At 43.3% G+C, this 27,446-nt stretch overlaps 1 protein-coding gene across 10 annotated transcripts in view; it reads left to right on the top strand.

Annotated features, from left to right (window-relative positions):
• Nucleotides 1-27,446, top strand: part of LOC311439579 (uncharacterized protein) — a 377,995-nt gene that overhangs the window by 114,755 nt on the left and 235,794 nt on the right. For all 10 annotated transcript variants that reach the window (XM_084525450.1, XM_084525453.1, XM_084525452.1 and 7 more), the window contains one exon: nucleotides 19,199-19,269. In XM_084525450.1, coding sequence (XP_084381576.1) covers nucleotides 19,199-19,269 — 71 coding nt within the window. The remainder of the gene's footprint in view (nucleotides 1-19,198; nucleotides 19,270-27,446) is intronic.

Genomic DNA, 27,446 nt, shown 5'->3' with positions numbered 1-27,446 from the left:
CAAGCGAAAACCCAAACAGCTTGACTGGAGGTAATGTTGTTCCTTTCAGTCTTGCCAGACTTGCGAGCTGTACTTGGTTGAAGAGCTGTTCTTTGACCTCACTTATTTGGTAATTACATATTGCTATCGCTCTCAAGCAAAATCTTTGAATCATATCAAAAACAAGAAAAAAAGATTACCTTAGAAGGCCTCATCTGACAATGCTAAACCGAAGCGTGTGTCCTGTGCTTAGTCATTAGTATCTATCTATAATCCAGGCATGTCGAACTGAGAAGTGCTAATGCACCCACGAGGACACATCCGAATTATGTAAAGATAGCTTCATGCCATGCATTATCTGCCAGGGAGATGAATGGATGTCTCTATCTCTTTCTTCTGTATAAATGTACTTGGTTCACTTTGGTTTTGTTGTGAATGGATGTAATTACTTCACTGATGTTCTAATTACCATCAGATTGTATTGTGCAGGCATAGATGATCACAAAAGACTGCATATTTGATAACAGACCTTTCCATCCCATTCTGCTTCACGTTGGCCTCGCGTGCATTGTTACTGAGCAGGAGACCCGCAGTCGCCTGTTACCTTTAAGGGGTGCCTCCGCGGGGAGGTGCAGTTTGCAGGAGGGCTGGATTCCAGAGCAAATCTGTGTCAGGTGGGCTCCTGTACTTGCTTAATCCCTTCTTTCCTCTCCTCTTCATCTCCCACTTCTGCAGACATTCCAGGAAGAGGAAAACAAAACAAACCTGCTTAGATCACATAATTTTGATCACCTTTTCTCAAGCTGTAAATCCTGGGCTAATGAAGCTGTAGGCTGTAAAAAAAGGTCTCAGTCTTGAATGAGTGCATTTGCTGAGAGAAAGCTGATTATATGACCACACATGCGTACTCCTTTCAGGCCCAGCTTTGCCATTCTGGGCTTTCTATATAGATGTCTAACTGCTTGTCCTACAGAAAGGTGGCTGTGGGCTTCTGCCTTATCGACACCGTGTTTGTGCTGCCAGGCGATGCAGCAGGTCTGAGAGCAGGGTTAATGAGCGTGGGAACAGGGCTGTAGCTAACGGGTACAATGCTGTCAGCATGCTGTGCTTCCCTTGGCAATGGATGGCAAATCATCCACATGTGTATCCTCACCAATCTACATGCATGCAGATATTTGTTTCTAGTAAAGATTTGTTTCAGCTTTGCAGTGTTCAACCACAGGATAATGCAGGAGTAATGTCATGCAGCCAAAGAGAACCGCTACCCTTTTTTTGGTAACGATTTATTAATGCGCTTATAAATACTGTGCTGAAAATGGGACACTGAAAGCTAATTCTTGTAAAAGATAAAGGTTAATAGTGCCCAAAGAGAGCTTATGAAAAAACGAAAGTATTGTGTTCAAGAGCTCTCCCCTGTAATTGCCCACATAACCTTGGGCGAGATGGTATCAGCGATATCAGCGCTGCCCGTGCCAGGCAGCACCTACCCCGCCGAGGAGTCCCACCGAGGGCGCAGCACCACGGCGGGTGGTGGGCCTGAGGCTGGCAGAGCTGCCTCCCTGTACGGATCCTAAGAAGCTTTTAAATGTCATTAGAGCTCAGTTAATCTCAGAGTCACCTCAGCAGCATTGCTTATGGGAGATTTGTCAAAATACAGCCATTATAAACCTGAGTGCAGTTACAGTGTATAAGTAAAACTGCATTAATAAAAACATTTATTCTGTCTGAATTGCTGGTGACCATACAACTGCAATTTATTTTTTTCCCCTCACTTTTCTAGGGCTAGCCCTATAGTACACATGTTTTTCAGGTCTTGGGGCAGAATTCAAATCACTCCAGTTTGCCAAGGCTAGATATGACCATGGGCAAATCAATTTAAGCCAATGTTCACATACCAAGAGGAGGTGACCACAAGGACTGAGCTGAATATCAGCAGGGGTTCAGTCTTGTGTGGGGCTGAAAGCCACTGAAACTGGGACAGAGACCTAGAAATTCCTGGGCAGCACTGCAGTGGCTCGTATGAAAATCTGCAGCCTGATCTACCTGCTCGCATTCCGGGCAGAGGGCTATCCAAGTGTATCTGTAGTTCAGTCAGCATTGAGAGAAAGGTGGAGAAGTAAATTTAATTGAAAGTAGGGTGATGTGAGGCTTTCTCCACCTAGAAGTTTGCAGGAAACCAACTGCACAGTCTTTAATAACCCAGTCACTGATGTGCACTTAGCTTCAAATAGAAGCACTATATTTGCTTTAGCATTATATGAAATGCTTTCCTCCTCCTCTTTTTTAAAGGGTGGCTTCAAAGTTGTCAGACCTAAAATGACAATAATGCTGTTTAGAAAAATTCTCTGTGGCATGAAGTTTCACACCAAACGCTATGAAGTGAACAAAACCATCCTGAAAATAGCACTTGCAGCACGGAAGGACACCTCAGCATGTTGGGGAGATTGATGCAAGGTAGAGGCAAAATCTGATTTGATCCAAATTTTTTACTATAACCCTAAACATTCCTGATATCGACAACAACAAATGATTTGAGCAGCATCCTTGGGATGATCTCAGGAGGCAGGAGGCAGCAGCCTGCCTTGGTGTTCCCCCCAGCAGAGAGGTGCTGTGGAAAGCAATCTGCTGCCGTGGCGTGCATGTGGGTGCCCATGAGCCACAACCAGCCAGAGGATTCATTTTAGACTCAACAGCCCCGGCAAAGTCCCTTTCAATGAACTGCCCCCAAATACCAACAGAAATAGTAACAACTTCAGACTGCATTTTCACCACGGAGTGGTTTCTGTCTTTTTAGCCCTTTCCTGCTTAGAAATTCACATTCTTTTCAGCTGACCAGCAGTAGGAGAAAAAGAAAAAAAAAAAAAAAATATATATATATACACACACACACACATATCTGTTCCCCTTTTCTTTTCTTTTTTCTTTTCTTTTCTTTTCTTTTCTTTTCTTTTCTTTTCTTTTCTTTTCTTTTCTTTTCTTTTCTTTTCTTTTCTTTTCTTTTCTTTTCTTTTCTTTTCTTTTCTTTTCTTTTCTTTTCTTTTCTTTTCTTTTCTTTTCTTTTCTTTTTGTTGTCTTGTGTAAAGTGAATTAGGTCTCTAAATTAGGTGTTAACGTTGGGGGTTTGGGGCTTTGTTTTAATAGCAGCTCAGAGGAAGAAGCTGGAGCACCTGTGGTCTCTTGACAAAGTGTCACAATTTGACTGTCTGAAGTCCTGACAGTCTTTTCCTTCCCTCTCTCCTCTTTTGGTGTCAGGCTAATGCTTGTAGCTTTTGATATGTGACCTCCAAAGGGACACCTGGGCCTTAACCCCAGAATTCTCAGGCCATGTTAGTTTTGATAAAAACAGACGGTTTTGTGGTCGCTTAAGGCTTTGAAGAAAAATTAAGTCATTTTTTTTCCTCCCCTTTTCCCTTTTTTTGGGATTTCAGGCCCCTTAACACCTCTGCAGGAGCAGGAGGAAATTAAAAAAAAAAAAGCGAACACATCACTCCTCCCTCAGAGCAGCAAACGAAGCAGAGCAGGGAGCACAGAATACTTATGTGCCTGATAAGTGTGTGCGTTGCTGAAAGCTAAAATCCTGAAATGGAAAGACAAGGCATGGAGGCCTTATCTTGTGTAAAGGATGCTGCTGTACACTTGTTGTAGTAAAATCAGATTGCTAGGCTGGCTCCAGGCGTTGACTTGCGGGGACTTGATTAATAAGACAGATTACATATAAAATAGTTTATGTGATGAGGAGCAGGAGTAAATCTCTGTGAAAAAAACAAAAGCAAGGGCTATTCCCATAGGCGGCCTATGAGCAAGGCTTCCAGAGGTGAATCCCTTCCCAGCCAGCGATGTGGGACTGCTCTGTGACACCCCTGCACCCTGCCCGCCGGAGCTACAGGGCTTCCCCGGGCACCTTCAGTGCAGAGAAAGTTTTTGTCACTTCAGAAACCCTTGGAAAGAAAAATGAGAAATCAGCAAGAAAATAGAAAGCCTGGAAAAGAGGTTAGCTTTTTGTGATGTGTCCTCCACAGGGTGGGGATTACAGGTAATGGGGCAGAGAAAGCATGGAGCGAGCGGTTCAGTTGGGAGTGGATCAAAGCCACTCATTTTGGACAGAGTCGGGTTTGTCAGGGCTGTGTCGGGGTTGGAGCAGGGGCTCTGGGCTGCCGTGAGCAGTGCTCAGAGCTCCACGAAGGGCCAGAGACCCCCTGCTGCTGCAGCACGCCCACAGCACGCTGCTCTGCGACAGCTCCTCGGGGCTCCGGGCCCAACAGGGCAGTGGAAGAGCAAAGGTATGGATTTAGTTTGCTGTTTTCAAAGCATAACGTGGTATTCCAGAAACAGCGAAACTTCTTGTTCCTGCAGAAAGCTTTTAAATTTTGTTTTAAAGTTGGTCTAATTTGAAATAAACAACAACAGCTAAACAACAACAAACCTTTAGAAAATTGGATGTCACCAAAATCCAATATATAGCGAGAGGCTTCTGCCTCTCTTAATTAATCTCCCCCCCACCAACAAACTACAACAAAAAACAGCTTATTTAATCTAGGCTGATTTGGTTTAGGTTCATCTGTCAAACCAGAAAACCCACGGTTTTTCCTCCAGATCTAATTAGTTCTGGATACAGGTAGGGATTTTCTGCCCCGTTCCATTTTGGTTTCACCATTCACACGCAGTATCTCTTGATCTGTCAATTCTTCTCAGCCGTAACTTAAGGAAGATATAGTTGCTATTGAAAAGTCTATTGTAAAGAACAAATTGATCTAATGCCAACAAAGGTATCAAATCCCAAGGAAAGAAAAGACACCCGTTGATATAAAATAGAGGAAATGTTTTCTGTGCTGATAAACTGTAAAAGGAGAGGTCTGTTTCCTGCTGCAGCCAGCAGCCTCCTGCCATCGAGGTGAGTGCTGCAGTGCTGTGTCCAAACTGGCCACAACGCCACCGAGGCAGGCATGGAGCTTTAGAGCTTCGCCAAGCGCCCGCATGTCATTAAATCGACATCTCTGATACTTGAGACGGTCGGTTCCATAAATTTCCTTCCAGCGGAGCTAATAAAACTACTCGGCGCAGGACCTGAGAGGTTTCCCTGCCTGATGTCACGGAGCTGGAGTGGAATTTGCCTTGCAGAGCATCACCGCTGGTCTCCAGCCGGGGTCTCCCAGCTGAGCCCTAATTGCTGGCCGCAGGGATGCTCCCGGCTGCTCCCTGCCTCGCTGGGTGCAGAAGCTGGGCAGGGAACTGCGCCATGGGTCAGGATGTAATGTGCTGTTCCTGGGCACAGAATGAGGGTTTGTCTGCATGCAGGAGCTGCCTTTATATAGCGCTGCTTATGCTGTAGGGAGCTGTTCTGCATCTACACATGCTTATTTCCTCCTATCGGTGTTATCAGTGTGGAAGAGCTTAGAGGCTCCAGTCATACGGGAGGATCCTGGCAAGTAATAATTAGAGACTGGTACGCTTCGGAAAGTTAAATGACTGCAGCTCAGCAGATAAATGACACGGCATTCTGCAAAATATACCCCACTCCCCAAATGAAAACCTCCTCCTTCCTCTTTCTCCTGGTCTTTCAGTCTGTTGTGCACAGGGGGCTGAGACCAGGACAGGGGGCTCTGCAAATGCATAAATGTGGCAGAAGCAGCCTAAGGCACCACCAGCCCCTGTGGTCACCCACCTCTCTGGCAACAGGTTCCCTGGATTAGTAGAAAGGAGCACACGCAGCATCTCAGCTGCGTCTCCAGCAGCTCCTGTATAATTACAGACGCATTGTCATTGACTGGTCAGGCTAATTAGGCCAGAGAGGTGAGACCACACTGATAAAAGAGCCCGTCAGTGGGAAAGGCTGAGAAGTTTGCACGCGTTTGCTTCTACTGCTTTTCTTCAGGCGTGCGGGAGGTCAGCGGAGGAGCAGGGAGGTCAGCAGGGTACAGGAACGTCTTTAAACGCTTCATCTAGTTTCACCAGAGCTCAAGAGTCAAGCCCTAGGATTTATCCTTGTGGGCTTGATCAAATTGCCTATGGTTTTGAGGTCTTTCTTGAAGATATTTTTTCTTGAAATGCTACTTTTAAAAGAAAGGCGAGAACATTAAAAATTAGGATTAAAAAAGTACAGTCACACCACAGGAAATGCTCAGGTCAGGTTAAACCCTTCTCTTCCAACCTTTCCAACCTTGCGAAAAGAAAACAGCAAACACAATCAGTGAAAAAACTCCTAAAGGAAAATGAGTCATGAAGCATGGGTTTGATTTTTTTCTTTCTTCAGAAAACAATACTTTTCACTCAATTATTCTTTTTTTTTTTTTTTTTTTTTTTTTTCCCCTTCCTTTAACAGAATAAGTCCTTGCTCATTTTGCTTTCTTTTTAAAGAAGTTAGTCAAAGGCACCGGTGCAAAGTTTTCAGCTCTGTGAACCACGTCTCTGTATCTCCCACCGTGTGGGGGAACAGCGCCTTGGCCCAGGGCAGCCAAACCGGGATCTCAGCTGGCAGAGTTGCAGGATCAAACTCTGTCGGCGCAATTAAGTTATTTGACAGAGATTTCTGTCTTGGTAAAATAAAAACGCAGCTTTTGGAAGTGCGGATATAACCCTTCTCTTCTGCCTTCCTCATGAAGTGACGAGACAGCTTTGCTTTTACCTTTCTGATGCTGTTTCTCTGATCTAGCGAAAAAAAAGGAAAGGAGCTGTAGGATCCCTTGGGAGCCCAGTATTTAGCACTCATTCAGCAGGTGGTATTTACCCTCTTTTGAGAGGATTAGATGCAGTCACAGCCCAGAGTACAGGCTGGGTATCTCCAGCATCAGGACCGAGGCCTTCTGGCCCAGCCTCTGCCCTCCTCACCCGCTGGCGGTGCCAGGCAGGGCCGCTGCCGGCTGGAGGGCCCTGCACGGAAAGAGAGGAGCAGGAGAGAGGGAAACAGTGAGAACAACCGCAGCAGTGCAGCACTATTGAAGCTGCTATCGAGGCGTTTATTGGTATGCCAATTGTGCTTCAGCTTTCCAACTGCATAGCTCTCTTGTTTTTCAAACCTGCTCTTGCTTGTAATGTTTAAAAGCACACTGTGGACAAACCATTTAAAGGTGACAGTGCAAAATGCCAGCAGAAAAGTAAATGGGAAAGAAGGAGAAAAGAGAGAGTTTGTCAGGTCCAGGTTTGCTTTTTATTTTTATTTTTTTTATCATTATTCACATTTTTATTTCATTTGTATTTGGAGTGGAAAGTGTGTGTAATCATGTGGAAAATAAATTAAGGTGGCTCAGTTGCAGGTGTCGAGGAGAGAAACACCTCATTTTCCTGAAGGAGGCTGGTGTTGCAAGATGATAAGGTACAGCACGTTTCGAAGCTGGACCCCGCTCCAGCACATCTGGCAGCTTCTTGTAGGGCAGGGAGGGCAGGGCCCCTCCAGCCCCAGCAGCTGCTGTGGTGGCAGAAGAGCCTGGCTCTGCTTTGCCTTCTCGGGGACAGGTCTGCTGCAAAGCATGAAAGCAAAGGGGAGCTTTCTTCCCTTCCTGCTTGCTTTCTTTCCCTGCCTCCAAATCTTCCCGACTTATTCCTCCTCTCCGGCCAGCTCAGCAGTCACCGTGCTCAGCTGGCTGCCCATGTAGAGCTCAGCTGGCGCCAGGCAGAGCTGGAGTGGGGAGCGTGCCTGAGACCATGACCGTGGCAATGGCCCCGGTGGCTTTTATCTACTTTATAGAAATAGAAACTGGTATTATTCAATCAGTTATCTGAACTCATGAATGGGTAATGAGTGCAACACTGTGGCTCTTGCTTAGCTCTCATTTCAGAAGGCTGCCCTGCTACCACAAATGCACCAAAGGACAGAGCATTTAACGCTTGAGTAGCAGGTTCTTTGGAAGCCTTTGAAGAAATGAAAAAGAAAACCCTTTACCGCTATGCTTTTTTTTTTTTTTTTTTCTTTTTTTTTAAGGATGAAGAAGAACGCTTATTAAATAAGAGGACTTGAGTTTAGCAGATGAACAGATGAGGGACTGAGCCTGGGGCAAATGGAGAAACAATTTCTACCAAATGCTTTTTTGGTATAGGTCAATCCTTTTACCTAACATATCAGATGTTTGAGGTGGCACATACCTTATATGTCATGTATGGAAACTGGGATTTGAAGCCACATTTGATTGAAAGGCTTGTCTGTTAATCCATGTTCCAGACTGTGCTTCTGTGAAATGACTGCTACGATAAATGACAATACTCTTTTATGCACATTTTTACTATTCCAGCTGCTTGAGTAAGCATCATGTGCAATCAGGCTTCAGCCTGGGGATTGTACCTGGGCTCAGGTTATATTTCATTTGGCCATCTCTATCCTTTAGGTTTGTACTAAGGGTGGAACTAGTGCCTTGAGGCCAGGTCCCCTCAGTTATTTATTATGGCATATAGCAATTAGGCATCTGACTTAGCACCCTCGAGCCTGCGCAAGGTATCTCTATTTTGATATATGGAGTGCAAGAAGTCAGTAGTCTCAGAATGGGGAAAAAAGACAGAGGATATACTGAGCAGGGAATTCCAGCCAGATTTAATCAGTCATCAACCAGAGCAATAACGATCCTGGAAAGGTTTTTACTACCCATCAGGGAAGTTATGCACATTTCCTCAAAACTAAAAAGATACAATGGGAAGGACTAAGAACTTAACTTCTAAATCACCATGGCCTATTTCTAGCTTTTGTTAGGTCAATTCATCCATTCTGGAGAATATTTCCACCCAGGTAACCTGCCCACCTATTCTTAAGCCCGATTTTGGTTTAAATTTCATGTGTTGAGTTCTGTGGGTACATCTCCTGTATTTACTTGTAATTATTTTCTTGAGTTGTTCAAAATCTCAAAAGTGGAGTGAAACAATGGAGTTGTTTCAATCAACAATCATTTTTTATTAAATTATCAACAATCATTGATAAAAAAAACAATCATTTTTATTACATTTAAAAAAATATATATTGTTTTAAGTTTCCTTGGTATAAGAAGCATAAGAAGAACATTTCTGTTGAAAAATCACTCTGAAGGAAATGTTTCATTCAAAAACAAAAAAAATTACCTCATCTGGCTTTTAAAATAAACTGTTAGGAAGCAACATTTTGAAATGCTGTAATTGTTTTTTTTTTTTTTTTTTTTTTTTTTTTTTTTTTTTTTTTCTCTCCTAGTCAGGGAACTACTTGGTTAAAACTTACAGATAGTCTTAACCTCATTACGAATTTATGACAATAATACAATCATCTTTTTCTTGTAATTCTTCTAAATGACATGGGGAAAAAACAAACAACAACAACAACAACAAAAAAAAAAAAAAAAAAAAAACCTTTGGCCAAAAGGCATTGAAATAACGATGGTGATTTTATAAAGAAATAGTAAATTCATGCAGTGCTCAGCGGGCATTGCTGCTGCTGGTTGCACGGTGGGTCCTGCGCTGCTGCAGCCAGAGCTGCTGGCAGTGGGAGCAGGCACGGGCACAAAATGGCCGCGCGGTGACGTGCCTGAGTCGGTGCGACGTAACCGGTGCTGAACGGGTTGTAGGCTTCTTGTAGCTCTGGCGGTAGCCACACTTAGCAGATGAATTGACTACGGGGGTTGCTGGGGGCTCTTCAGGGGAAGGTAAACCTTTGTCTCATTTGCCAAATATGCAATGAATTGTCCGGGTAGCTCCGGCTCTCTGAATCAGAGGACATGCTGCCTGTACTGGCTTTTCCGAGGGTACTTCTTTCTCCAGACTTGCAGCACCAGTGTTGTGGGCTTCCCTTTGGCACTGGCTGGCTGCGTGGCCTGTCTAATTAACCTCTTTGGATCTCTAAACCTCTTTGGATCATTTTGGGGCTCTAAAATGAGGATAACAACCATTATTTATCTGAAACAGGAGCTGTGCAGCTTAATGAGGCAATGTGTGTGAGGTTTTAAACTAAGAAGATGCTATAAAACTCAGAACAGTCATTGAAAGAAGGATCGGAGGTGCCAAGTCAGTGACACAGAGTACACTTCTTGACACCGGGTGACGATCTGCCAGCGCTGCAGCAGACAAGGTGCTATCATTATCCCAAGTCCCAAGCCACCATTAACTGCACGCTGGCTCTCACGTCTTCCAAAATGGAGGCGGCGTCTCCACAACGTGCCCTCCCCTGGCCATCAGCAGGGCAGGAGCCGAGCCCCGGCCCTGCGGGCAGCTGTGGAGGCGTGCTGGGGCAGAGCCCCCCTGCTGCTAGGGCCAGGAGCTGGGCCGGCAGCAGCCTCACAGGGCCGAGGGCACCAGCAGCGGGCAGGCTGGGCCCGTTCCCTTTCTGGCGGTCACAGCCGTGCTAGGCAGTGTGAGAGGGAAAGGGGCCCCGACAGCGCTAGCGGCATGGAGACTTCACTTTTCTGGGATGAAATGCTCCTCAGCGTGAATGGAAGGTTTATGTAAACGCTGGGCAGGTCAAAAAATTCACCCGGCTGTTCTGTTGTGCCAGGCCTGCATTCAGGATATGTTTCTTGCTGTGTTGCAGTCAAATAGTAAGCCAATATTCATCTCTCGCGTGTCTGTCCTGGCAAAACCAAAAGCATCCTGTGCTACCCCTGCCTTTTCTGCCTGAGCCGCTGGCTTCATGGTTTCCCGTGAGGTGGCAGGGAAGCAGGAAGGCATCGGCAGCAAACATTGTGGTGTGCGGCTAAGCTGCCATAACCCCAGCGAGGGCTGTGGTGTTCAGCTAGGCACAGGGGCAGCAATTCTGAGAGCTGCTGGGTCGGGCGCCTTTGGGTGGCCGTGTGAGGGGATGGATGCGGCCTGCAGGGGCCTCAGCCCGCCCCGCGCCACAGGAGCAGCGCTTCTCCTCTGCGCCCTGCCCAGCACGGGGCTTTTAGCTTCTGACCCTGACCTGACGCCAACCCGAGTAAATAAGGACGTCCTAGTGGTAGGATTTCAACAAAGCCTTTACCACATTTGCTTCTCAGGTTGCTCCACAATGCTCCCCACTGTAGAGTCTTAAAGCTGCAGTCTGGTTCCTTGTTGAAAGCATATGAGGAAAAAAAAGACTTTTTTTTTTTTTTTTTTTTTTTTTTTTTTTTTTCCCCCAATCCAAAGTCAAGAAGCATATAATTTCTTTCTAATTATGAACTTTATTCAAATTTCTATTTTTTAATATCTTTGTAGGCTGAAATACCCTCAAAATGAGCCTTCTCGGTCTTCTGTTTTGATCTGAAAACAACCCCTGTTCCATTATACAAATAACTGTGGAGATTTTTCCTTCAGGTAAGCGCATAAATATTACCTAAATATGCTGTGGGGATTCCTGATGAGGAAGTAGTACCATACAGCTGCAGCCAGGCCAAACGCCAGCACAGTGGCCAGCTGCAGAGCTGAGGCTTTCTGCTTGTTTGGGGTTGTTTGCAGATCAAAACCCAGAAAAGAAGCCATATTCCTACTGCTCTGTGTGTAGACCACAAGCTTTCTTGTAGCTGTCACAATCTCAAGAAACTTTTTTGTGTCTTGGTGTGCTGGATCTCCAGGATGTGTCACTGAGGGCTAGGCAGGGGGAATTTTAAGCCTGACGAGTAGAGTGCCAAATTCTGGATCAGTTTATGTTGGCATAACATCTGGCAGATGATGGGTGTAATTACATTTCTCCTCTTCTTCACGCTTAACCCCCTTTTTCCTTCCCTCTACTTTGCTCCCAGCTCTCACCAGAGCAGCAGCTGTCTGGTCAGGAACTGTAATGTGTCTCCCAAACGCGGACCTGTGTTTGTAAAGACAAAACTTCCTCAGAATTTTTCTTGTTGTTGTTTGTTTTCCTTTGCTGCATGCCAATGCGTACAACATAGGTTTGAAAATGTGATTCTTCTCCTGCTAACAGGCTGCAGGTCTCATCTGGAGAAAAAATATAATTCAAGGAGGTGGGTGTTAGCAGCAGCTTTTCGTAACTGCCTTGGGGTACCAGGGAGCTGTGGGACAGCCTGTTTCAGGGTTTCATTTTGCCACCCGTTGCTGCTATATCTTTCCATGTACCATATAAAACAGACTAGGAGAACAAAGCCTATAGCAGACCTCATGTTTGACTCATCAGCTTTTTTTTTTTTTTTTTTCCTGTTTACAGAAAGTTTGGCCTGGATGAAAATTCTTGTCTCTAAATACCAGTAAAAGTTTTCAGTTCTGCTGGTCTGGTTTGAGATTTTGAAACTATTAGAGAGTAAGGCAGTTAAGAAACACATTTTTAAATATACATTTAGATGTCCATCTATTAGTTTAATCAGAAAGATGTCACGGAATAAATCTTCCATGAGTTAGCAGTCATATTTATTTCCTGAGCAGCTTTCACTGCGGTGTTACAGAGCGTGTGAGATGTTTGAGATCAACATTCAAACAATGGTCCAAACCACAGCGGGGAGAAATGCATTGTTTCTTCCCCAGAATTTCTTTTCTTGAAGCCTTTGTGTTATTCATGATTTATGGTTTAGTTCTGTTCTCAGAAAATGATCCCTGTCTCTCATGATTTTTCATAGCAGATCTCCATACTTTGGCTACCGGATTTATTTATTTCAGCTTAGAATTTTTAAAAAAAGCTCGGGTTCTTTCAGCAATAAAGATTATGCAGACCAAGACAGAAAGACAAGAATAAAAATTAATATAGAAGGAAAACAAACAAAAACTTCAGAATTTCAGATTAGTTTCTTCTTTAAGCATGCCTGTTAGCTACGCTTCCTGCAGAAGTCAGTGCACCCTGTAGTATGTTCCCAAAACACATCAAGAAAATAAAAGGAGAGGCATTGGATGAAGAACATTTTAACTCATCCCAAATCACTGAATCATGTGCAAACCGCTGTGCAGAGATGGGCTCAGCTGGGCTTTGGTCACACAGCTGAAGGACATGGGAGGAGATCAGAGAGAGGGATTTTTGATCACAGCTCCTTTTTAGGCCTTGGGCTGCCCAGTGGTGCATCCCAAGGGAGGGACGGTTCTGCCAGCTGACTGGATTGATCAGATAAGTCATGTTTGCCTGGACAGTAGGGTTTTGTAAACACGGCTCGTTTCACTGGGATTGCTGAAGAGATGATTGCACCAGCAGATACAAGGGGCCAGTGGCTTTTAGAAGGTGTTTTTCCAAGCTAATTTTTGTGCAGAGCTATTTGGCTCAATGATTGTTGTTGTTGTGCTTTTTTCCATAAGTAATATCCTAAATTGGATGTAGTCACTTTGTATGGATCCTCTGTCTGTTTCTGTGATGTATTTGAAAGAATAATCATTTTAACTGGAAAAGGGAAAATAACCATGCTAGTTAAACATCCCACGGGGGAGGACAGCAAGGATGCTATCAGGTCTCTGAGGAAAAGAAGCTGCAAACATGAGACTGGGGGAGGAAGGGAGAGTGATGTGAGCACAGATCTCCTGTCCAACCCAAGAAAAAAGACAGTAGTGCCAAAGCCTGTGCTGTGATGAGAGGATGACAAATCTCCAGAAGATAATGATGTCCACAGGAAAGATTTTGAGGGAGAAAGTGGGAAAGGAGGTTTTGCTGGGAATAATGGCCAGATGCTGACTTAAAAAAAAAAATAAAAAAAAAATCAAGGTTAGTGCCTCCCCCCCCCCCCCCCCCCAGATCATTATTGAAAAGGCTGCTTTGTCTCTTCACCTACTCAAAAGTAGGAACACATCTGGGTGCAGTAAATAAATTGTACAAGCTTCTTTTTTTTTCTTTTTTTTTTTTTTTTTCCCCATAGAAGCTGTTTTGTTGGAACTGGCCCGTCCTTTCCCCATATTACTAAAAGCATTAAGTGACTAAGTAAATAAGTGAATAATACTGAGACGTGCAAAGCCAGCGGCTAGCTGTGTGCAGCGCACGGCTTGCGGCTGGCCGGGACCCACGCTGCTGGGCTGTGCTTGCGCTGCCTCCGCCAGCATCTGCAGAGATGTCTTTTTGCAAAGAGTCAGACCCTGGGTTCGGGGATGTGCAGTGAATTGGAATTGCAGTTTCTGGCCAGCCGTTGCTGCGTGCCTATTAGGAGGTACACAGAAATACAACAGCTGAAGAATTGCTCTCTTTGGCATCCTGCGAATCAGTAACCTCTGTATTGCAGCTTCATCTCTTTATTGCTTGCTGCCTATGTCACTTCTTTTTTTTTCTTTTTCTTTTTTTTTTTTGTCTTCTGGGGTCACTGCCATTGCTGTTGTTTTGTGTGTGGCTGATGACTCGTGGGCTTTCGAAGTCATTAGTGGTTCCAATGAGCTCTAGAAACAGATAGAATAACATCATTTCTGCCTTGCTGTTCCTAGTCTCCCGTGAAAGTGAAATCTATACAGAACTTAATTACATTTTGTATCTTCTGTGTTGTTTTAACTGAACTAATATTTACAAATGGTTTTGACAAATATCATTGCATTTAAAGGAAGGACCCCCTCTGTGTTGTCTTTTCAACTTACTGAAAAGAAATCAGAAGGAATGAGTTCTTTAGGAAACTTTAATTACTGGCTGATTTCATTGACCTGCTGGGCTGGAGGCATCTGCCTTCCAGTCTTTCCCAAATCATTCCTCTTGCATTTAGATGCTTAGGGATACATTAGTGTGTGGCCATAATGATTACAGATGGTAATGATTAAAAATTAGGGGGTTCTGCTACAACGAGTGTTTGCCGTTCCAGCCAAAGGCAAAATACAGCCTCGAGTTTCTCTTCTCTTCTTTGTACTGAGGGGATGAGATTTGCAGAGAAGTGTAGGAGGCAAGAGGCAAGCTTGTGGAGGAACAGAGGCACTTAGTGGAGTCTTTGTGAAAGCCCTGACTCGCATCCTCTGCCAGGAGAGACTCCAGTTCCTGGTTTCTGGCTGCTGCCTGGAGCAGCTTCTGAGCCAGATGAGGCTGCAGGTTTGGTTTCAGGTTTTGTACTTCATGATTTCCATTCTCCGACCTAGCCTTGACCACTGGTTTTATGTTTCGCCTTTGAGTTCCTAGTCTTTTAGAGACGGTAAATGAAGTGACCACTGGTGTTTCTCTAACACATACTAACAAGATCATCTGATGTCTTCCACTTCTATCTGAATAGCCGTTTAGTGGAAAAAAGACAACTGTGCACCGGTATCAGCTAACTGCATTTCCGTAACTGGATGCATCTGTCAATTAAAGCAGCCCCTGAGGCACTCCCCGAGCCCTCTCTGACCAGCCTCCTGACCCCCTTGGCTGCTGTCAGACATCTCGTTTGAGAAATTGATTTTCTTGCACTTGTCTTCAGTCTGAATCTTCAGAATATCCGAAGGTGTATCAGCCACTTCGTCCTGAAGAGGGGAACCATCAGAAATCAGAGTAATTAAGTGAAGGGAGACTGTCCTGTTCCTTTCCCAGGTGGGAAAGTGAGTTCAGTAAGGCTACTGCTTCTGATAGGAGTCAGGATATGGAGAAAATACAACCTCCTTCCCCTCCTTCAGACCTATGTTTGTCATACAAACCCCGCAGGGGAGGAGGGGAGGATGCTCTGAGTTATTTCTCCTCCTTTTGCTGTCAAAGGTGAAGCGGTTGTCTTATCAAGGCAGCCGGTACTGCCATGACTTCATATTTTGTAACAGGACTAGTGAGTGTTGCAGCACATCTGTAGCTAATTCTTCAGGAAACAACGATGTCCGTGGCACTTGGAGGATCCTGGCTTGCCCTGTCCCCGCTGCAGGCCCCGTGCTGACACGCAGCCAAAATGAAGGTTTGCTGCACCTAGCAGTCGGAAGGCCCCAACAGTACAAAGGGGAATGTGACTGGCAATTTCAACTCTACTACTTGTTTCTCATTCTTAGTTTAACAGTAGCAGCTAAGTAATAGCTTATTTTCTGTACTTTTTAGGAAATGTAATGTCCAAATCCATTTTTGATTTGTCTGCCCTCACTGTCCCAGTTTTAGCCTCCTCCCTTTGTTGTTTTTTTTCTTTCCTTTGTTGCCTTTCTAAGCAGACAGGTAGACATTTCACTTCACAAATCCAATCCCTTATATCTTTGCATTAAGCTAAATCAGAAAAAAATAAATAAAAATAAAACCAATTCTTGTTTGATAAACGAATTAATTCCTTTTCCAGGGGAAGAGAGGAGAAACTGAACCGTAATTAAACAAGTTTTCCATCTTAATGTTTCAGAGGAGATTAATGCTGTTTACATAACACAGGAACTTTCCTACCTTTGTAAGGACGCAGCTGCTGTGGCCCAAGAGATGCCCGCAGTGCATTTTTGTTTAATTGGGCAATGCATCTGTTTTGGGGCATGTAAGGTGTGACGGACAAACATCTGCCGTGAGCACGACTGTCTCTGCATTAGGAATGTGCAAATGGACTTGCCCTGCTTCAACAGCTGCTGGCATCTTCTGGAAACTCCTCAATCATATGAGTGAATATTTAAAAATATTTCAGCCTTGTATATTCTATTTCCACTTATTTTCTTCTCTCAGCATCCTTTATTAGCACAGTCATTTACATGAAAATTGAGGTGCTACAGGAGTTTTTCATTGGGTTTTCTTGTTGCTGACAACAAATATCACCCACCTCTAGTACGCAGCTAAATCTTACAGTGGCCTGGCTCCAACATCTACTCAGCACTGCTGAAATGCACGACTCCTTCCAGCAGTTCACTTTTCTTCTCTTTAAATAAAGCTTTATTGGCAAATGTGGTGACAGTTATGGATAAAGTAACCTAAGAGGCTCCGTTATGAAAGTGATTTTCTTCAATTATTCTTCCAGTTTCAGTGAAGTGCTGGTTTCTAGTGACATTGCTGCACCTGCCCTTGGCTTCCATGGGGACTACAGGTGCAGGTGTAGCTTCTGGGGGAAGAAGGAGCAGAGACGAAGGGTTGCAGGGTTCCTCGTGGTGTGAAGCAGAGAGGTCTGAGTGAGCAAGTGAGCAGGTCTCTTTCCTCTGTCAGAGCTGATATTATTTGTATTTATCTGTTTCGTGCTCTTAGGAGAAATCAGGAAAAGAAAACTCTCAGAAGGCATATGTAGTAACAAAACAACCATGGCAGTCAAAAAGTCAGAATTTTTCCAGTTTTCCGTGTTCTTTTTGTATCTTCTGGTTAAGGGACAGCACTACAGTATCATCTTCAGTGAGGAAATAAGTGTTTTTTTCTGCTCTTCCAAAGCCCCGATACCACTACCCATTTTTCTTCTGATTTGAAGGCTGTGACATTAAACTGATGAATGAGTTTGGAATAACACAATTGAATACTTTAAATTAAGTTTGGCTTGGACAACGGGAATTTGTTTTGTTTTGTGGCATGGTTTTGAATAGTTACTAATGGCGAGGACAACAAGATGCAAAGCAATTTGACAAATGGTGTGCCGTACCTGAAGAGAGCATTGAAAAGGAACCAGGTAGCCTAGTACTGTGCTTCCTTCACCAAATCCAGCATTCAGAGTAGTACTTTTCGGTATGTGGGCTTACGTTTGCTGTGCTGTTTACGTTCACTTAAATCCCTGCCTTGTAACGTTCCTGTCTACAGCAAGCTGGTCTTTCTCAAATTATATTTGCAGGCTTGCAGAGGGGGAGAGGGAGAGGTGCAAAGTCAGCAATCCCTACTGCCTCAACGCAATGACTACAAAAATATGTTTTATTGATCCCTCCCTAATTACCTATATACAATAAATATTTTGGTTTTATAGCTAAACCTGGTAGAAGGGCATAGGATATCTTTCTAAATAAAAGTGTTTGCTGAAGGAAATGGGTATAGTCCAACTGTAAAATATTTTCCTTCTGCAGCACTTATAAAATAAAACAGCACTAACGTGAAGCTCAGGGTAATTGGCCACAAAGCAGCCAGGTGGTTTATGAAATGCGTGCTCTCATGTAAACAGATAGCCCCCAGGTCCTGCGTGGAGCTGTCTTCCCCCTCGGAGGTTCAGAGCTCACTCACAGAGCACTTCTCTCGATGGCAGAGAGCAGGCTGCGGCCGGCTGACTTACTGCCCTAGCGTTGTGCCGAATGAAAGCTGCTTCCTTCGTTTTTGTTGCTGCCTGTAGGGCATTTGCTGGTGTAAATCAAACGTTCCTGTTTCATAGGTAAAATCGGAGGGAATTAAAGCAGGTCTGTCTTACCTTGGGAAGTTAAGACAGAAACTGCTGCTTCCACTGAGCAAATGAATTCTCTGGAATGAGTGTGCGTTGTGGTAGAGAATCCTTCTGTGTCAGGCAGTTCTGAGTTGTGCCATGGACAGAAGCCTTCCTTCAGCGTGAACTCGTGCTTTCTGTCAGAGCTGAACTACGAGTCTCTTGGCTGAGAAGCTGCATTACACATTAAAGTAAGAGGTGGAAAGGATGAGGGGAGTCCTGGCTATTTCTGACACAAGGGCAAAAAGATAATTACCTGTATACTTGTTTGAAATTCTGGAAAATGCTGCTATGGTAAAGTGAAGTTATATGCTATGAATACTAATGATCACAAATGCTTTGCTGCTGTGTTTTCATAGGCTATAAACTCTTGGTAATACCTGCATCATCTTTTCCAAAATATTCAGTTGACATACCAAATGTGTTCCTTTTTATATTAAAATGTCATTAGGGATATCATCCTAGGACTAAAACAGATTTTCTACTATGTAAGTGAATCGAGCGTAATGGCTTTTGGTCAGCTTGCTTGGATTTGTAGAAAATGAAGATGAAATATCTCTAACCTTTCATAGATTTTTTTCCAGTTGTTAGACAGGATTTTTTAATCCCTGAATACAGGATTATTTTCTCAAATAAAACAGGAAACCCTTCTATACTTTTGCTGAATAATAAAAGCGTTGCCTTCACTGCCTTTCTGTGTGCTCATACATCAAGTGCAGTCACCCCATTTTATGAAGTTCAGTCCAAGCCCACTTCATCTTTTAAAATAACATAGCCAAACTTTTTTTTTTTAATCAAGCCTAGATATTAACAAAATAACAGATCTGTCTCTTTTGGAACATTTGCTTGGAGCCATTGTTCCAAAAGGCTGTTGCTTGCTCTTCACTGATCTGTATATTTCTGAAAACAACTTAAATTGCAACAAAATCTGGAATTGTGAGAAAATATTGGTTGAGTTTGGTTTGGTAGGTAAAATGCTATGCAGTCATGCAAAAGGAGTCCTCAATCTGTCCTCTCTGCTCTGTGACAATATCAGCGAGCAATTTCCAGCCACATGAAAAAAGAGGGGTGTCACTAGGTTACCCACCTGTGTATGCTAAACAGGAAATGGAACTGGAAAAGTGGGAGAATTTATAAAGAAACACATTTTTTTTCTGATTTGAGAAACCTATTTTGTCTTTTTCTATTTTTCTTGTTAGTTCTGCCTTCAGAGGACGGAACTGCCAGTACAACATATGTATGCATCCAGAAATCTCAAAATCAGCGAAAGGTAAAGTTTATGACATTTTTTTTTGTGTCCACTGGTTCTACCTAAATATATTTGAAGTAGGCACAGACAAACTTTTTCAGCTCTTGACTCTGCAAACTCTTCAGAACAAATATTTACCATTCAGCTTTTCTTTCTTCATTTTTCATGTGAACATAAAAATCTCACCAGAGTTTTGACAAATAGGGAATTTCTTTAGCAGTTTCTGCTCCTAGCTACATCATTTTTGACCCCGTGTTTTATAACTCTCCTGAAACAAAAGAGACACCAACTTCCTAGAAAATAGTCATCATTTCTGTGCACATTTGATTTGATTGTGATTTGAACTGCCAATTATCAGGCTATCTACCTGTTACACTGTCTGCATGCCCCTTGGATTTTGGCCTGTGTGTCTGTCTGACGCATTACTCATGCTTAGCGTAGACATGCAGCAGCTTCTACTTCTGAGACAAGGTAGAAGTAAAATATACCTGCATGTATTTTGTGCTGAAAGAAATAAGAGGAAGGAAAGGAAGTTGTCTTCTCTTTCAAGGAGTGAGAGAAAAAAAGTTTCACACAGTAGTTTGTTTTGGGTGATTTTATTAAATGTTCTTGAAGCTACAAGGCAAGTCAAAAACAAAACCTGGTCTTCTTAACCTTTATGCCACTTTGAGGAGTGTGCAGGTGTGATACGGTGCAGCCACAAGTAACATCAGTGGCTGTGAAGTGTGTTCAAGGTGAGTCACAGGAATAACGCAAAATGTGGTTCAACTATTACTGCTCCAAATGCATTTTGTTATGAATGAATAAACCTAAGTTGTCCTAACTAATTAAGTCTACTGTATTAGAGAGAAGGGGCATTTGAAATAGTGGCAGAGCACTGCTGAATTTTTGAATCATTGGGAGAAGCAGGGAGGAGCCTCTGTGGGAGGGGGAAAACCTGGCTGGGGTGAGAGAAGACTGAGGAGATAACAGGGTGGCAGGGAGGGGAGATGAGCTGTGCTGGCAGCATGGAAATGGTGGAGAAACTTTCAGGAAGCCAAATGGAGAATTGGCTGTTGCAGGAGCACCTGTCTGCGTGGGGGTGCTGTGCCAGACACAGCCAAGTGCCTCCCTTAGCTGTGGGGTAAAAACAACAAAATATTAGGTTTAAGAAGGACATGTGAGGACTCCTTGTGATGTCTGCATTATTACAGAGTTAAGTAGGTGGGGCTGTGGGCTATCACTGTTAAGGAACGGAGGAATGATTGAAAGACGTAGGGAAGAACCCCTTGTATTAAGGCTCTCAAATTCAAAACGGCTTTGGAAAAATATCAGCTACTCTTAAGGATTTAAATACTAGCAGTGTCCTTAAGTTACAGGTATAAAGCCATCTAGAATTTATTTTAGGAACAACAGAAAAAGCCTTGGAGGCAAAGGGCTGTGTGTTCGAAAGGGTTATGAAATCACTGAAATAGAAATCAGGATTTAAGAGTTGCGGTAATGCAGAAGAACCTGACCAGGAAATTAGGCTGCATCGGAGCAAGTCGGGATAAAGTGGTAATTACTTCATCACGTCGATCTGGGCACCACTGTGGCAAAACAGCAGCCAGAAGCTTGTCAGTGAAAGAGGAGGGGGCTGCAGATGTTAGTCACAGCCCCGAATTAAAACATTGCCAGTTTTCCGGGAGGGAGAATTTGTCACTGAACCCAGGAATGAAGCCAGGAGAGGTGATGAGGTGGAGACACATCCAGGGCAGAAGTGAACCTGGGACAATCCAGCAGTGTGAAGGCAAGGCTGCCCAGGGAATTACTGCAGTAACACAGTCCTGCAAACTCTGAAGTTGGCGTACGAGCTCAGATGTGTCTGGGTTACAGCACGTCTGCTGCAGCATCTCAGGAGGCTGGGTGTACGTCTGCAGCCTGCTCTAGTTTGAAGTAAGAGCTGTTGCCTCAAAGCACAGTGAAGTCTCAACCCTCAGTGCTGAAGGATGCTGGAACAGCTTTCCTGCTGGAGCTGTGGGAACAAAACCCAAAACAGTCAGCCTGCTGCTAGATAGTTCAGGCAGCCTAAAAGGCATGTGTGATACCATTGCCTAATACAACAGGGAGTTCTTGCAGGACTATTTTTCTGTCGTAGCCAGTAGTGCAATTCAGGGCAGGTGTGAAATGTGACTGCTCTTACATGTATTTTGTTATTCACTGTTTTAAATGCTTTGACCTAAGTTTCTTGACCCTTGATCCTGTCCTGTCTAAAATTAAATCTCTGCCCAGAAAACGCCGTGAAGCAGCACTTCAGAGCTGTGTGACAACCAATGAGCCTTATCAGGTCAATGAATTAAAGCTGCAGCAGAGCTTGTTAGCCACAGACTGGCAATCAGAGATAAAACATAAAGTCACTTTCAGGAAACTTTCCATGCTTCTGGCAAGACACCTACAGGTTATAAAGTTATTCCAGTTTCTCACAATTTTTGCACACAGGGTGAAAGAAGGGAACTGGAGGAACTTCTTGTCTGCCTCCCCAAGAACACGCACAGTTAACGCCATAGCAGCCATTTGCAGAGTCATAAAAATGCATTGCCGTTTAAAATGTTTATTGAGGATGAGAAAACAAAACCATGCAATTTGTCTTAGTACCTTAGCAGAAGAACAGTGGGTTAAATTGAATACAGCTCTCTATACCAATATGTTTGTCTGAATATATCCCATCTTTGTGTACCACCGTGTGAGGGAATCCTCAAAACAGATTGTTTGCTGTATTTTGGATAAACCATTAGTGGTGAGCAGGTTAGGCAGAAACTGCACGTGTACCATAGGCCTGCCAGTGTGTGAGATTCAGGGGGAGACAGAGGTTTTTCAAACAATACCTCCAGCAGTTTTGCTGTTTCAGAAAGGAGTCTATCCCCAGGTAGGCATGGGCATCTATTTAATTATTTATTTAAGAACTGCTAAAATTGCTTTTTTTTTTTTTTTACACATCTCTGCTAAAGATGCTTTGTCTCAGCAATGGACACAGACCCATGCTAGGATTAGAAACAGGACCACAACAGCATAGCGTATATGGCTAAGCTAGGAGTTTTTGCATTGTCTTGGGAACCAGAGGGAGTGGTCCTGTTCTTTCCTAGCTCTCTTTACATTGATTTTGCTTCTAAGCAGAGGTTTGCCCAGCACACATCAGCTGCTGGCTAAGAATTGCCTACCTTCCCCTTTTGGGCAGGTTCGGGTCTGCCAGCCTCTCCAAAGCAGGTTCAGGGGAGCTGGGTCTCCACCAAACAGCAAATTCTGTAGCCCTTTTTGTACAGCAAGAGCTTCATCAGAGATAAATAGTAATTAAGCTTGATCACAAAGTGCTATAAATCAGTTAATAAATGACCAGCTGAGTGCTGTCTAGGTACTCATTTCATTATACAACCCTGTTGATCTCTTGGAAGAGTTGCACCTTTGTGGGAGATCAAATGCTCAGGGTTAAACCATTTGTTACCATCTGAGGAGCGCTGAGAGGTGGTGCTGTTTTGTAGTGGCATTAAGGGTTGGCTGCCCTGGCCAGTGAGTGCTACAGGAGCGTAAATCTATCCAAAGGATGTTTTAAACCAGAGGGACAACTGGGGGGAAATGAAGTGTTCACAGACTATTCAATTACCTGTCTGTAAATCTCTCGAGTTACTGCTGTTGACCATTGCTTTCATCCTTGCCTGCTGAGGTCCATGGGACTGATAAGTGTATGTTATATTGCACCATTTGTTTCAGAAAAGGAGAAGCAAAATGGATGGGCTAGAAAAATAGCATAAAAATCCTTTAGAAAATCCTTTTTCTGCGTAGCAGAGGAGAGCTCAGGGCTAATGAGTCTTGATCCAGATCAGCAGGGTGTCAGAATAGCAAGACAATATATTGTGTTCTGAATGAGAAAATGTGTTGTCTGAGCCAAATTAGAATTCTACACCAGGTCACTACATTTTAAACCTTTTAATTTACATTTGTAAAGTGATCCAGCCAGAGAGACATTTAACAGCAAAAAAAACCCTTCAGAACCCAAACTTCCTGTTAGCTGCTTAATAGACTTTTTCTCTTCACCCCTGAGGAGTCTGAAATAAATAAAAGATGGGAAAAATCAATATGCAAACTCATGGGGAAATTTACTGGCTGGGAGTGTGGGCAGAACTAATTTAGATAAGGCTAAAGTTTCTGGAGTAATCTGATGTTTCAAAATACCTCCTTTCTAAATGCTGGACCTTACGAGTACTCCACAGCTGAAGAAGGTTTACTGGAAAAGTTTGCTTCATTTCTGGTACTATGTCACCTAAGTAAAAACATAGATATTATCTGTATCAATCAAGTGGGTTTTCTTTTTTCTTTTCTTTTTATAATTCTCCATTGAAATATTATAATTCTGGCAGGGCCTTTCTTGTCTGCACTTCTCACTGTTTTCTGTCTCTCTTGTCTCTTTCTTGATATCCACGAGTACTTTGTGTATAGCTTTTATAGGCTTTTTTGACGCTCGTTAAGTTCTTTGCCCTGGTGTTTCTCAACAAACTACTCAGGGAATGTAGCACCTTGAGGACTAGAGTGCAATGCCAGTGTCTAATAGCTTGCACAACACACCAATTGCTTCCTGTCCCCAGGCAGAGCTCTCAGAAGAATGGGATCTGTTTTTCTAGGTGCTAACCAAAAATACAAAGAGGATCTGATCTCCTCTGGACTCCTGAGAAGGCCAAGACACCAAGATACTCGCCCTGCCCTGTGCCAGTGGTTAGCCTAGATGACCTTCCTGAAGTGAGCCAAGTCCTTTGGCTGCCTTTCCATTGACAGGTCATTTGTGATCAGGGAGGAGAATGCATATTTATTGCTACACTCTCAGTTTTCTGGGAGCTGAGTAGTGAGTGTGCCTTTTTGAGCCAGGCATTTCGGGGAGGTTCACTGACCAACTTCAATGTGCTCCTTTTACAAAGATGCCTTCTGTTTGAAGCATGGAAGTTTAGGCAAGGCTCAACTTCAGCCAAAGGGAGGCTTGGTAAAGCTTTCATTGAGGGACCTAGACATGGAATCTTCTAGAACCACGTGCTGTTAAACTGTCTTTTAAATGAGAGAGACACAGAATCCCTCGTGCCAGTCAGTGTGTAAACTTCTGCTGTACAAAGTCCCATCGCAATCACTCACAAGCATCTGTTAAAAATAAATTCTAGCCATCCTCCCAAGTCGTTCAACACACAGAATAAAGAAACTGTTCTCGTGGAGCTGGTGAAGGGATGTGCATGACTGCAAGCTGATGGCCTGAAGTTGTCAGTAACACCCAGGCCACTCCTTTTCCTTCTGCTGCTTGGAGAGGTCAGGGAGTTAACCCACACAGAAGATATCCTAATTGCTGCTGCTTTTCTTGAAGCAATTGCATCTGACAATCTGCTTGTTAAATTTGTTGTTGTTTTGAATCAACAACAACAGCAGAAATCAATCCTGGTTCCGTAGAAATCCTTACAACTTACAAGATTTGTTACAGACTTGGAATACCAGGCTTTCCGTTTCCCATCCCTAAAGATACTCTGTTTTGCAAAGGAGCTAAGAAAGATAAGGCAAAGTAATTGGTTTTGGTAGGATGTGGCCAGTAGGCCAGGATCTCTAGGACCTTTTCCTATATATTTGTATGAGGGAATGTGCAAACTTTATGAAACTTCCAACGTGTAAAACTGAAAGAAGTACGGATGAGTAATATTTAATTTAATTGGTTCCTTTTGCTATGCCACGCTGACCCTGCTAATGCAGGGTCAAAATGCGATCTTAAATAAATGACTAAGGCAGCAGCAATCTTACATTTTCTTGCATCCTCTGCCTCTTTATTATAAAGAAATTTTAGCCCATACCATTACTTTTGTTTCAAGGCTTCTTTTTTTATTGTTATTATTTTTAATGGATTCAGATAGATAAGCAGAACAGTCATAAAATTCCCTCCTCAAACATCCTGATTACATTCTTGGTTTATTTTGTCCTGGGTTTCCATCCATGAATTTTCTTCCCTTACAGTGCCAGGAGGGCCATGAATGTAGTTGTATGGTCTGAGGGGAGAGACAGCTTCTTGTTTCAAAGATGGCATTAATCTGCAGGCAGATAGGTCCAGATGAGTACAGGTAGATTTCCATCTGCTCAATTCCCCACATTGTCTTTTCCAGGATGATGATGGCTTTAACTTCAGTGGCAGCTCTACAGATGTCCTGCCCGTAGGAACAGTTTCAGAAAAGTATTGAAATGTTTTACCAGACATATCCCTAGGTGACGTTGCTTGTATTTCAGGCTCCTTTTGGCATAGCTAAAATCGTGACCATTTTGCAAGGCTGTCAGCTTATTTCTTTGAATAATAATGGATACTGGAGGGAGGGTGTTTTTGGAGTTAACTTGTCAACCACATGTGGGAAAATGTGAGTCTTATCAATGCTTATCAATACTGTCATCAAATCCCTCAAAATTCAAGGCTGGGGCGATATATGTGTATCATTTCATACCACAGAATAGTAGTATTTTATCAGAACAGAAGAGGAGCTTGAGATCTGTTTCCTTCACACATTGGCAATAAAAAAAAACATACTGCTTTCTTTTCTTTCACAGTCTTTGAAACAACAATTCTCTCCCAGATGCTTTGTTTAGAAGCCAGCTCGATGGGAAAAAGCTTGTGTGTGGAATACCTGACTCAGCGTCCCACCGTGGGCTGGCTTCTTCACATTACAGACTTGTTTACTGCCGAATGCTGTGGAAATTGTTGATTGTAGGATAGGATCTTTACTCCCAAACAATTATAAAAACATGATTCCATGTTTTCCCTCGGTTCCAGTCCTAGGAATTTCTGTAGTGTTTATTTTGACTTCTGTAACTCTCCCAAGTGATGAGAGACGCTCCGCCAAGAAATGTGTTACCCTCCGCAAGCAGCACCGAGTGACAGGCCCTGAATGAGTTCGGTCCTCACCTGGGGCCATCAGTTTCCCCACGAGACACTGGGCACTGACGAGATGTGTGGCTGCGGGTAGGGATTGCACAGAGCACACCAATCCACTGCTTGCTTTAGCGCTGGAAGTTTGTAGTTCCCGTCTTTCATAGCCATTATCCCCAGATGATTCCTTGAGCTGTGCTGTCGGTGCTGGTGGGTGCAGAGCAGGAGAATCAGGGAGTCACTTTGTAGAGTTCTCCTAATCCTGACCTCTCTGAGCTCCAGTCCCCCTGGTTAAATAGCACTTTTCCTAGTTGCTTTCCATCACGGGCTGCTGGCAAAATTAGTTCCAGCATCAAAGAATGTGAATAGCTGAATCTGCATGGACAGCACCGTTAGTCTTGTCGCACTGTTTATTTGCCTCTCCTAGCTCCAGTCCTGAGTCAGTGTCTTCGTATTTCTGAACTTGTGTTTTCTTCATGTTTTCTGAACTTGTATTGCACAGAAGAGCACAATTCTGAAGTCTCTCTTCACTCACTTTTCTGGCAAATCTTTAAAAAGTATATGGGAAACACGTTCCATTTTAGACATTTAACTCCAAAGTGGCTTTTCCACCTTACCTCTGAGTTTCCTTCCGTATGCGGACTGATGGTTCCCTCTTTCAAGATCACAAGGAAATCCTTGGTTTCTCCTTTCTCCGTGTATTCGACTTTCACTAAAGTATTTCCAGACTGAAGCAAAGGCAGAATTTACACTCTGGCATTTAGTAAAAGTGGCAATGTTTTAATAACTTTATTAATATTATGCCAATCATTCATTTCTGTGTTCTAAGGCACTATGAAACTGTTGTTTCCTTTGCTTGAAATGATAATTACTAACTTCATAATACCTCATTTTCAAAATCAGCGATTTCCTGTTGTTAGACTCATTTTTACCATCAGTGGCTGGTCAGTTCAATCAATTATTCCCTGTAGGTTTATTATTCTGCATTTCTGTGTATTTTTAAGAGAGGAAAAAAAACAACACATGAAATAATTGATCAGAAAACCTAGGAAGCTAAAAAAAATCTATGTTTATCTTACCCATTTTTAAAAAAATAATAACACCCCCCCTCCGCCCCTGAAAATGTAGCCTCTTCTCCCCTCAAACTCAATATAACTTATTTAATGAGGAACTTAATGCCCAATAAATTAAACACAATGACAATAAAAATTAGATTCATATAAACAGTGCATCTTGAGTAACCTGTGGGGAAGTAATCTGAAATAATCTTATCCTAAAAATCATCGAGACTTTTTTTGCTTTACTTCAGAAA

Source organism: Aythya ferina, assembly GCF_964211825.1.
Source record: "Aythya ferina genome assembly, chromosome: 7".
NCBI classification, from domain to species: Eukaryota; Metazoa; Chordata; class Aves; order Anseriformes; family Anatidae; genus Aythya; species Aythya ferina.
This window is presented reverse-complemented; position numbering and strand designations above follow the sequence as displayed.